Below are 12,598 nucleotides of genomic sequence, written 5' to 3'. Positions count from 1 at the left end.
CAACAGTGAATTCAAAATAAAACATAATTTATATTTATGGAATGGAAAACAGCTTGATTATTTCAAGAAAAAAATATGACTGCCTTATTATTACTAGTGACATATTGTCAGGTGCGAATGGTGCTCAAAAGCTGTGTCATTAAAATTTGAAAGTGCTAAACATTTACATATTTAATCATGTAGCAATCATGTTTTGTTAAAGTTCATGGCTCAAGTAAGGAAAATGTATTAGTAAGACATCTAGAGTCAGTTTCACATGAAGACACATTTAAAATCTAAAAGCAACAATTTTAACAGTGTTAATAGAACAAACATTTAGAATGTACCATCAGAATTTTTAACACTACGTGCTTTTTAGTTAAAAATAATTGAGCACATTTTCAACCATGAAATACTTGAGGGCATAAATATATGTCATTATAACCTATTGTTTCAATGGAAACTTATGGTGAAATAAGAAAACAACATTTTGCTAACCTTATAAAACAAGGAAGTAACATTAATCACTATTTATGAAACTTCAACTATTTCTTATGAGTTTTAATAGTCTACTTAAAATGTAAAATGCAAGACTTTGATAATGAAGTTTATTGGAAGGGATAACATCTGAAATACTTTATCATTTTAGTGAGTGAGAAAAAAATGGTTTTAGTGAGAATTATTTACATTAGAACATTTATTGGAGTTTGTGTAGATGGATCTGTGTAATGCTGAGGAGACGGCCTAAAATTTCAACCAAGAGTTCAGAAAAATGTCTAGGTATTTTACTATGCAATGTGTAAGTTACCATGTTCATTGATCTCTGGATGAGATGTCGGAAGATATACATCAAGTAAACCTCTTAAATTAATAGGATGTATATATATATACTGTCACACATGAAATAATAATTACAGTACATCTAAAGAGCTGGGAATTGAAATAATGAAAATAGGAAGAGTCTTTGCACCTCAGTGGGCAGCCTTCAGTTCTGGAGCTGTAAAAAATAGTTTGAAAGTTACATCAAGCCTCTGTGTTTATTTAAATTGAAGTTGTGAAATGGGAATAGTTAAACATTTAGAAAATGAGCATTTTTGAGTGCTTTGGCTTGAATACAAATATTACAACAGAGATAGCTGTACTTTCTTAGCTTTATAAAAATGTTCTTCAAGTGGGCTGAGTGATAAAAAACACATTAAAAGTAATTGAACATATAAAATTAAATAAACTATAAAAGCAGAAGCTATTATAAAAAGAAAAATATTACACCATTTGAAGCAAAATAAAATTAATAAATTAAGCCAGTTAATTAAATGATAAGCCAATAAGGTATTTTTGTGACTTAGTTAATAATGGAGATGTTGAATATATAAAACTCTTGGAATGTATAATAAGGGTTAGACATATTTTGAATTAGTGTTCAACAGAAGCAGAGTAAAGATTTACTGAACAGGATTATTAATACATTGCCTGCTGATTACCAATTTAATGGGGAAGCTGGAAAAGTTTGTTGTGATTCCCTTTGTCCATTGTTGGCTCAAGCCCTGTTGTATCATATAGCTAGTGACAGACATAAAGAATGAAAAATCATAATTTTTTTACATGCTTTAGAAATGGAATGATTTCTTTCAAATGATTGGTGCTACAGCTTCTATCACTTGATAAGCATTTTAAGCATAGCTTATTTAGAGATTATAAGGGACTAAATATACTTTAGATTTTTGAGTTATAAATTATTAATCCTGGTTATTAAATATTTTAAATATTCCCACTAATATTTTCTCTTTTGAGTAACAGCCTGGTATCAGACTTTTACTCTATGTGTTTGTTATTTAAGGTGACATTGAATGCCAGCAAATAAAAATTTATAAAATGGAATAGAAATTGACCTGTCTTAGTGATCTATACTTAGTATGGTTTTTGTTTGTTTGTTTTTTTAAATGTTTTGAAATTTAGTCTAACAGGGATGTCTAGGGGAACTGACTTGGAAGTTTATTGCTAGACTTTTCAGGCCTGAAATTTAAAATTATTTATTATAATTCTAATGTTTCAAAATGGTGTACTGGGCAACCTTTTCCACATTCCTATTTCTAAAGTTTAATTGGAGAATCTCACATCTTTGGTTTAGAAAATTGCATTGGTTTATAACCCAGTAAGCCTTGATAAGATTTAGTTTGTTAGTGAGCAGAAATTACCGAGTGCTTGCTTTGTGCAGAGCGTGGAACTCTGTGCTGCTCTGGATGTTGGAACACGGGGACAGTGAGTGCTGCATGAAATAGACATGTTTAAGAAGTGGAATTTTAGATGAAGCTCAATGTGGTGTACTTCTAAAAAATAAATGTGAAGTATCTTAAGAGCCTAAGTATTTCTTTTTTAATGGTTTGTATCCAGATCATTATCTCATCATTTTTATTGCTTCTCATTCTGTGAAATGATGAAGCGAAGAAATGTTTGCTTTGACTAGTCCTATTTCTCTGGAAATTTTTGGGCTCCTCCCTTTAAGTCTCTGGGAAGTGATTTTTCCAGATGTTTTGTCAGGGAATATGTTCATTTTGGAGTTTTATACACATTAAATAGCACTGCTTCTGGTATAGAGCTTTTCTGTCGCAGAATGGTAAGCACTTGCCCCAAATGTTTTATGGCTTCTGATAAATATAAAATGATTTTGGGAAATAATTTTTGTCTCCAAAGTATGAGACAGTTATTAACAAAGCATTTTTGTTTTAGGTTTGGATTTTCTTTCCCTTATTCCAGTTGATCCCCAGGTATGTATCCTGAATTTAAGCAACTAATTTGTATTTGATTGTTCTTATGTCATACTAACTAAAAATGACCAGTTGCATAAAATCAGGACAGTCAACTCTCAGTTACTTAAATTGATGCAAAGAAAGTACTATCTAAATATTTCACAGTTTTATTTGGAGAAATAAAGTTGCTTTTTTTCAGTTTATGATGTTTTGGCCTTAATACCTGAATTTTAAATTATATTTAATTTAATCAATTGGCATTTATTACAAGCATTTGAGTGATTAAAACAAGGGGAAGCAGTGCTAGATGACTAGAAGTTAAAACTACAAAATTTGTAAAACGTTTGTTCTATACAGAGAAAATAGCTAACGCTGATTAAACTGATTTCAATCATTATCTCGAGTCCTCCTTGTTTTTAAAGGCAATCAGATTCAGACTTTGGGGGGTGCCCCAACCTAAAGTTGCTCTAAAGCAATTATTCCTGTTTTCTCTGTCGGAGATAAGAACTTCTAGTATGCCAGAGTCCCAGCACGAGGACCTTGCAGTGAGCATGGACTCCACTGACAAGATTAGAGCAGAGGCAGAGCAGAGGAGCAGTAGGCCTGGGGAAAGCCAGAGAAGAGAGTGAAACAGAGAAAAAGGCTTTGAGAGAGGTGTTGAGAGTAGGAAGGGAGTAGAGGAGGAACATGGACCTCTGCTTCATTGGCTGCTCAGAATCAGCAAACTCTACAGGTCTTGTATTGGCCTCCTGTTTGAATACTCTGTATCTGATCGCACAAACAACACCGCAAATTTGGGCCCAAGGTAAAGTGACAGAATGAAGAATTTCTTCTCACCCTGAATTGACTTTGTGACATCAGTAGATTCTATCTATAGCAAAAGTATGTATTTTTCTAGGAAGTGAATTCTTTAGGTGTAAAATATTACTGATTTTTTAAAATGTGAACTGTTCTTTAAAAAAATTATCTTGGAACCTTGAGGATTCTGATTTCATAGTGCTATTTAGCACGCTTAGTGTCAGGCTACTTTAATTGATAAGGTAATAGAAGAGTGAGGTTGTGCCTTCAGTTTTCCTTAGAATCCTTAGATTTGTTCCACTTAACCTCCATACTGCCCCGTTATTCTTGTGCAGATATGTGCTGACTACACATAAAAGATAGAGGTAAATGGCTGCAACCGAGGATAATAAAAACTCAAGGCATAAAGCCTATTGATAGCAGGAGTGTAGTATCTCACATTCATTTTATAAATGAAGAATACCTTTTTACTACTATGCAGTCAAAAAATGCCTGAGAGGCAAACGATGTAAAATGTTAAGTTTCTGGCCTTTTTTCCAGATTCTTTCCCCAATTTTACTGTGAAGTAGGAAATTGATTTGCTTTTAAAGAAGTTTAAAACCTAAGAATTTAGCTTTTTCTAGAACTCTTTAAGAACTATTCTTTTTCCCCCTTAACCAATATCCCTTGAATCTCTTGGGGTGCATGGAATTCATTTTATTGGTGATCCAAGACACTTATCCATCCTAAACATGACATTTTTTGAAAGGCAGCTGAATTTTAGTTCTTCCACTAACCAGCAGCTCAAACCTGGTGCTGTAATTCCCGTATCTTTTTGAAGATCATGTAATCTAAACAACCTCAGTTTCAAATTCCTGTTCTGTAACTTAGTATCTCTAATGATAGCTGACTATAGAATTGATAAGATTGATTGGGTATTCTTACTGATCTTTCATACAGTCTGAAGATAAACTTAGGACATCTTTTGTATATACTAGATCTCTCTTATTTTACTAAGGTCAAATGCAGTTGTTTCTCACGTAAAATACTCTACGGTGATATAAAATAAAGCTTTTAGCTCTTGTCTCTCTCTCTCCCTTTTGGTCAGTACTAGAGTATTAAACTCAGGTTTGAATTGTTTAGGAATCAGCAACCAAGCTGGTAAGGAAACAAAGTATGAACTCTTGAGAGGGTATCAAGGAAGCACATCACAAGGAAGATTAGATTGGATCTCCTTTAAGATTTATTCTGAAATTTTGTGATTACGTGAGGTAATTCTCTGTCCTGGGCATCCCATGGTAGTGGTAGTTAGCTATGGTGTTGTCTCTATGTTCAAACGAATACTATCCTTGCAAATTACACAGGTATTGTTACATGTATGTACAAAGGAGTCAAATGCCACTCTTCAACTGATCAATCTTAACATTATTCCTCAGCAGTCTGATTGATACTAAATTTTGAAAGAATTCTTGAACTTTGCATTAGCATTTTTGCTCAATACCGTTAAAAATAAGTACGAGCCTTTTGCAGTGTGATTTAAACCTGGTGTAAATACATTTATCGAGCAAAATCTTTTTGAGGTTAATTAGGAGTCATGATTGTGGGGCCCATATTTATTATTAAATATTGTTGACATATTTGTAATTGTACCTTATATTTGGTCACCAAGCAAATTCTACAAATTTTGAGAGAATCAAGAATATTCCACATTCACTAAGTAATATGCAGTGGCTAAATTCAATCCACCTTCCATCCAAAGACATGAAGTTTTGAGAAATTTTTAAATCCCATTGGGATTTAAACATGTGGCTCTCACTTGTGCATATCTAACAATTTCTAGTCTCTTTACTTAAAACCAATGTAGCCTCTTCCTCATCGGCATCATTGTTTGTTTCAAGCAGTACTGTCCTCCTATGTTTTTGGATAGTCTCACCTCACCCTTAACAGCAAGCAGTACGTCTGTCACCACCACCAGCCCCCATGAGAGCAGTACTCATGTTAGTTCATCCAGCAGCAGGAGTGAGACAGGGGTCATAACCAGCAGTGGAAGTAACATTCCTGACATCATCTCATTGGATTAAAGGAGGACTCACTCGATTCTAGGAATCATTCATCAAAACTGCTCTTTCTTGGATCTCTGGTCCGTGGAAGCTATTTTTTTGATAACAGTTACTTTCATATTTATTGAAATGTCAAATGGATTCTTCTGCTTTCTGAGACATGAACACAGATGACTGCAGCAAGAACCAAATGACACGCAGGCTTTTCTCATTCATGCTGTACTCTGAGCATCAGGTGTGTTCAGCCATAACCGTATCTTCTTGGGAGACGGATTTCAGTTTCATGCTACTGGATGGATTCTACAAATCAGTTAAACATTTTTTTTGTTGTAATAAACAGCAATAAAATTATGTAAATGTTCAAGTAAACTTTTTCTAATTAAAAAAAAAGGTGTAATCAATGATTCTAAAATGACAGCAACTTTTGTTTAACCTGGTGTGAAGGAAAAATATATGGAAAGAAGTTATGTTTGCCAAATGAGTCATTTCCACGGAGATTTTTCTATTTCGTTGAACTGATGACGTCTTGATAAGTGGCCAAAGCTTGGGTTCCACTCTTCTTCCCGATTCCATCAGAGAAAAGTGGCCTTTGTGTTATGCATTTTTCCCTGGTTGTCATTTACACTTTGATATCATTTGCTACTGAATGCAGAGAGAAGTTCTAGGATCTGGCTGCTCTTCATCAGCAAGTATGTTGAACACTACGCAGATTCTATCCTGACATCTTGTGTGTTATTTTTGGTAATTGAACATTCTCATTCTAGAGATTTCTATAAATTTGTGGCTTGCCATCTCAAAAAAATTCTGTGCAGCTGTTGAAGGAAATGTTTTTGGAGCAGGGTAACTGGAATGTTGTTCATACTGTCCAGAAATATTGAGAGCTTGGAGGCAGTGGAAGAACCAATTTAGGGGCGCTGGGAATAAAGAAGTTTAATTTGTTCCTAAGAACTTCTTTTGCTCATTTACTTTATAGAATAGTCAAATCTTCGTTGAAACTTTCCAGATTTTAGTAACACTGACCAAGAAAATAGGTTTTAGATATCTGATTATATTTAAAGAAAAAGCAAGTAGCAAGAGATAGGGACATCAGATTTCCTTTTCCTTTTCCTTTTTTAAAAGAAAACTTTCTTCAAACCACAAAAGACAAAACAGAAATGTTTGAATTTAAGCAAGGAAGAGATTAGAAGGATAGGTCTGAACCCCACTTTAAAACGATTTTCTTTTGCTTTGGTTGGCTTCCTAAATAATTTTCAAGTTCTCAAGGAGTTACTACTTCCCCAGTGTTTAACTTTCTCTGCCTAAGCTATCTCTACTTTAAAGATAAAGCCCTTTTTGTAAAATGAGTTATCCGATTCTTAAGCTGAAGTGCCCAAATGAAGAGCATGGATTTCATTGAGAACAGGGAAGCATTACTTCAGGGTTGGGACAGCTCCGGGGAGCTGACTTGTCAGTGCTCAGTTTTTACACCTCCTTAAGTTTTCATGGCCTCTGTGCACCTTTTGCACTGATTTAAGATCACGTGATTTTCTGTACCATCCCTCCTTTGGCTACATCATCCCCTTAATGTATTACCCTTTTTGGAGAGCTGCTTATTATTCAGATGTGGAAAATAAACTTCTTGCAGTAGTGCGCCATAGTTGCCTGTTCTATCTTGTCATTAGATCTCCAACCCATGTTACAGTCCTTTAGTCCAGATACAGAATTTCTTCATAGTAAAGTTTTATGTTGCTGCTTTAAATACAATTTCTGTTAACTCTGTAATCAGACAGAAAAAGTAACCTGATTTGTGTGGTATAATTTGTTAATAAAGAAATGATGTATATTTGTTATCATTTTGTTACCCTTTAGATTCTCAGAGACTCCCCCAATTTAACCAACAGAGTTTTATAAAGTAAATGAAAATATAAGTTAGTTTACTTGGTTTTTGTAATGGATACCTCTGTGCTTTTATAGTTGTGATTTATTTCATTTCCAATATTTTATGTGAACAGTTTTAGTGTACCTTTTTGGTGCTTTCCACTGAAATTACATACAACTTTTTAATTTATCTCATGCAGGCAACAACATTTTTAAGAATCACTTTTAAGTTTATAATCTTAAAATTGGGGCTTTTGTGTATGTATCTTTGAAGATGAGCACTTTTCTTTATGCCTTTGGCCTTAGGACAACTGCATGGATATTAAGCTGTTATCCTGTTTTCATTGTGGTCACTAAGTATTTTTACCAAGACCCTGACTTTGTAGCAGTTGATTTTGCTGGCCCAGATTTTTTGTTGAACCAAGTATAATGCAGTTTCAGAGGAGGTCATATTACCTGTTGCTTAGATGTCAGCCAACTGGTGATTATGTGGAGTACCTTGTTTAAGGAAAGGAGCTGCAGTTACTAGTCTCTTACAAACACCTGCCAACCTGTATTTTTACCTTTATTCCCATAGAAATGTTAAAACATCTTGCTGACCAGTCACGAGTATACTCGTTTGTCTGCACTTACATTAAGTAATTTTAAGGTCTGAAAGCAACATAGAGTTTTAAAAGTGGAAAAGTAGCTGGCTTCCTGGACGAGTTCTGGCTTGAAATAGCTGATTAACAAGCTGTTTTAAGGGCTTTTCTTGCTTTGGTAACTCCTGGTAGTGTAATTGGTGCTGAATATAGCTTTACACCTATGGTCTGCTTACATTCACTAACTTTCTGACCCTTAGATGAGCCACTTTAGAATTTTACTTTCATTTCTACTCAGAAGGTATAAATACCTGGCATCTGTCCTAGGTCAATTATAAAGGCCTTGTGGAGAACAGTAGAGGTAAGTTTAGGTTATGTGCCATTTATCTGATGTGTTTCAGGAAAGCTAGAATGACAATACCATGATTAGAGATCTCAGTATAAATAAGTAGATCCATAACTCTTGGCATAAAACAAGTTTCCCTAGGGTAGGATCTTAAGGCGTTTGAAGAAAGGTAAGGTGTTGCATTTTAGGTGAAATGTTCCACAGAGACTGTTCTGACTGAGAGTCAGACCTTTCAGACATTCTGCCTTCAGATCAATCTTCAAGACTCATGATTTAGTGACCAACTGTCTGTTTTTCTTCTGCCAATAAAGTCTTTATTAGTTACATTTTGTCTTTTTAAATAAAGTTGATTTTTATAAAGCATTAGTTTAATTTTCAGGTATGCTGTTCATTTCTCTCTAGCCCCCAGTTGGTAAAAAAGCACTTAACTGTTTTGTGTTTTTTCTTTTTTTTAGTAAACACTCTTATTTTCCTAAATATTTTTCATCTTAAAAAATGTAGAGCAGTGCACCATTTAAACTTGGGTTTGATGTATTTAGTGGCCCTGGATCCATGTGGTGGGAGCTTGGGGTTGTCATAGATGGGTGATTGACAATTCAGTCTGATTCTGATTCACCACCTTTTTGCTACAGTTTTACATGAATATGGTGAAACTAGTGGGAAAGACTACACATTTCTCTGCTTTTTTAAGAGTCTGTTGCTACTGTCAAATAAATGACTGGTTTGTAAGCTGTTTCGTTGTTGTTGCTAGGAACACACCTAGCAGAAACAAATAAAGCTGTATATGCCCATTCTTTAAAGCTTGCCTGATTCAGTAATGATTTTGTTTCTGTTATGTCAGTAATACATTCTCATTATAGAAAAGTTAGACGACAGAGAAGAGTAAAAAGAATAATAATTGCCTACAATTCTATTACCCAAGAGGGAAAAAGCACTTTAGTATTGCGTATTTCTTACCAGTCTCTGTGCTACTTTGTACTTATTTTTACATAGTTTTATTCATTCTTGTATCTAGTTTTATTTGTATCTTGGTCTTGTCAATCTGAAGACATTATTCCATGTCATTAAAAACTATGTCAACCCTTATTAAGTGCATGATATTTCTTTGTATGGACGTGCCATGATTCATATCACTTTTCCCCATTGGACATTTTAGATTGCATCTCATAATGTTACAGTTGAGTGTCTGTGCATAAATTTTTCCTTAGGAAAAATTCCTGGAGGTGAATTCCTGGGTCCAGGATATGAACATTTTTGTAGTTCATGCTTCGTGTCACCTTTCCAAGTGGATATACTAATTTATATCTCAACCATGTGGTAGGAGAAGAGCTGTCTGACTGTATTTTCCAAGAACATGCACGATTCATCTCTATACAGGTATCTGAAGTAAGACCCCCTGCCCTTCTGACGCTGGTGAGCTGGGCTAACTGATTTGGAAGTAATTAGTAGAGATTTTCTTGGGCTGTCGGTATCAAACATATCTGACATGTTCCAGAAACACCTATATGTAGATATCCCAGTGATTTTTCACATAGTTTTATTTGCTCTATGAAGTAGCCCATTGCTAGGCTACCTATCCCAGTCTTACAAAATATTGACACTTGAAAATCATTTGCGCCTAGGGCTAGGCCTTAGTAGTGGCCAGCTCTCTTTTCAAGCTCTTCCTGTAGGCTCCATTTTGGCCTTTCTGAGCTTTCCAAAGCCAGCAGGACCTCCTGATCCAAAGGCAGTCCAACCCAAACTGGAAACGCGGTAAGGCTGAACCAGCTGGGCCAAACTTGGCTGATTTCACTTTGTACTCTTTCATGTTTCCAGTCAGATCTTGGTGTTCTAAGGGCAGCTGTGGGGGAAGGAAAACAGATTGCTCTCTTCAGGTGTTTAAGGGGTGTTTTCTCGATTGGCATACCACATCAATTATTTCCCAGCTGCTTTTTATTTTCTAGTGGCTTTTAAAACTTATTTTGAATTCTCAAAGCTTAACTCTTAAATGAAGAAGTGTTGTGTTAGAAATTGGAATATCCTCTTATTTTGGCCTTCATCAAACTATTCAACAAGCATTCAGTATGTTTGTGTGTGGAATGCGGTGGTAGAAACGATCTGGTCCCAGACTTCAAAGGACTTACAATCAAGTTATCAGAAATCAAGAATTCTTCCCTAACAGTGTGCTCAGAACTTTACAAAAATGTCTCATTCCTTACAGTAGCACTTCAAAGGAAAGTGGTATTGTCCCCATTTTACAAATGAAGAAACATTTAGGTAAGTTTTGCAGTGGACTTGGGAGTCTGAAATAGACCAAACCCAAAAGCCCTTTGACAGAATCGAAGTGGCATTAATTAGATGTGGTCTTTAGGAGACCGATAAGAGAATCTGGACATCAGTTATGGGAACTGATCTCAGACATGGCACAGGAGTAAGGAAAGGAGGCATACTAGAGCCATTTCAAAGGAATACTCAAGATCAGTGCGAAGCTATAGGAGCAAGGGCTGAGTCCATTTCTCAGGCCTGACCAGCCAGGCCAGTGGTGCTGTTTACAGAGACAGGAGGCAGTTAGAATGGACATTAGTCTTTCAGGGGCGACAGTGGTGAGTTTGATAAAACCATGAAATTCCAGAAAGGAAGAACCCATGAGACTCAGTTTTGCTGCAGTCTTTCAAGAAGTGCGAATTTTTGCTGTCCTCCGTTTCACTCTCACTTCTGTGTATATTCTAGTCACACCCAGTTGACCACCCACCCGCCCTCTCTCCTCCCTAAACCGTGCTCAGCTGCATCTCAGCCTTTTCACTTTTCTCGCCCCTGCCTTGCCATAACAAACTTGGTTGTCACCTGAAGTGCTACCATAGCCTGCAGCCCTCTCCAGTGTGGTCTGTGTTCACATTCCACGCGTATCAAGAGGTGGCAATTGCTGCCCTTTCTATCATAATTTCTAAATTTTTCCCAAGGCCTCTGACAAATATCGGCCCCTTTGCAGCCCATGCCAAGAGGTTATATTTTCAGCTACTCTTACCAAGTAACCAGACCACTCCCTTTGACTTGCTGAGGACTTCACTTCCTGACTCACGGAGGTACTATTTTCAGTATCTTTGTCCTTACGGATGTTCCACCCAACAGTTTAGCCTGTGACCTCCAACATTTTGTTCTACTGAAACTCCCCACGGCCATTTCACCCCTTGCTTTCTCTTTGAACATTTCTTCGGACCCCTCCTTCAGAGTCACCTATCAGTCTTTTGACTTGGGACTGCATGTTCTTTTGCCCATTCTCACCAATTGCACATAGCACTCCCATCAGACGACCCAGTACTTCAGCGTGGTTTCTTTCCACCTGTGCCTACCTTCATCTTTACTCCTCTATTTGAATTTCAGAGGATGATGTAGGCCTGTCATCTTCAGGACCTTCCTCGATCAGACTTTCCCTCTTCCGTGTCTTTCACCTCTACAGTTTTTGGTTAAAAAAGTCTCAGTCATCAAGTTTTTAAGATTATTATGAACCAGGCATTGTATCAGGCACTTGGGACACAAAATAGATAGGTACCTACTGTCACCAAAGTGTGTACTCCAGTAGAATATGTAGATGAGTGAAATAGGGAGATTAAAACGCAGCAGTAAAAGGCTAAGCATGAGGCAACTAACTGATTTCATGGGAGGAACATGCAAGAAGGAGCGGGAGAGTGGAAGTTTGTCAAGTAGAGAGGACTGGAAATACAATGGCTGGATATTTGTTCAGGAATATTAAGTAGATAAGAAAAGGAGGGCCTTGTAAAGCAGTGAAAAGTCGTCGAGTTCAGTCATTAACAGTAGTGAGCATTTACTGTGGTATCCCCGTTTTATAAACGCAGAAACAATCTGAGGGTAAGTTATTTGCCTGAGGGCAAGCAGCTTGTAAGTGGGGAACCAGGCATCAAACCCAGCTTTTAACCACAAGAGAGACCTTTCCTGATCATTCTATCTAAAAAGCAGGTGTTTCCTAACCTTATGACTTCACTGTGTTTATGTCTTATATGGCACTTACTACAACCTGTGTTTGTTTATATATTGTTTCATTGTGTAGTGTCTGCTTCCCTACTAGATTGTAAGCTCCATGAGGGTAGGGGTGATACCTTATTTCACTTGCATCACAGAGCCTAACATGGTGTGGTGCATAGTAGGTGCTCAGTAAATATATGGGAATGAGAAAATGGTGGCTAACTGTATTTGACTTACGCTGTCTGGGGAAATCATTTAATACCTGAGTAGCAGGTGTTCACCAAGAAGGGA

At 36.4% G+C, this 12,598-nt stretch overlaps 1 protein-coding gene across 3 annotated transcripts in view; it reads left to right on the top strand.

Annotated features, from left to right (window-relative positions):
* PIAS2 (protein inhibitor of activated STAT 2) overlaps positions 1 to 9,433 on the top strand; it is a 73,968-nt gene extending 64,535 nt beyond the window's left edge. Inside the window, exons 13-14 of one of the 3 annotated variants that reach the window (XM_087819077.1) lie at positions 2,707 to 2,744; positions 5,405 to 9,433. In XM_087819077.1, the coding sequence (XP_087675203.1) occupies positions 2,707 to 2,744; positions 5,405 to 5,584 (218 nt within the window). In that variant the 3' untranslated portion in view covers positions 5,585 to 9,433. Of the gene's footprint in view, positions 1 to 2,706; positions 2,745 to 5,401 lie in introns of all 3 variants that reach the window. The other 2 variants (XM_087819076.1, XM_087819078.1) reach the window with 2 other exon arrangements.
* The last annotated feature ends 3,165 nt before the right edge of the window (positions 9,434 to 12,598 follow it).

Source organism: Miniopterus natalensis, chromosome 7, assembly GCF_054644295.1.
Source record: "Miniopterus natalensis isolate mMinNat1 chromosome 7, mMinNat1.hap1, whole genome shotgun sequence".
Taxonomy (NCBI): domain Eukaryota; kingdom Metazoa; phylum Chordata; class Mammalia; order Chiroptera; family Miniopteridae; genus Miniopterus; species Miniopterus natalensis.
This window is presented reverse-complemented; position numbering and strand designations above follow the sequence as displayed.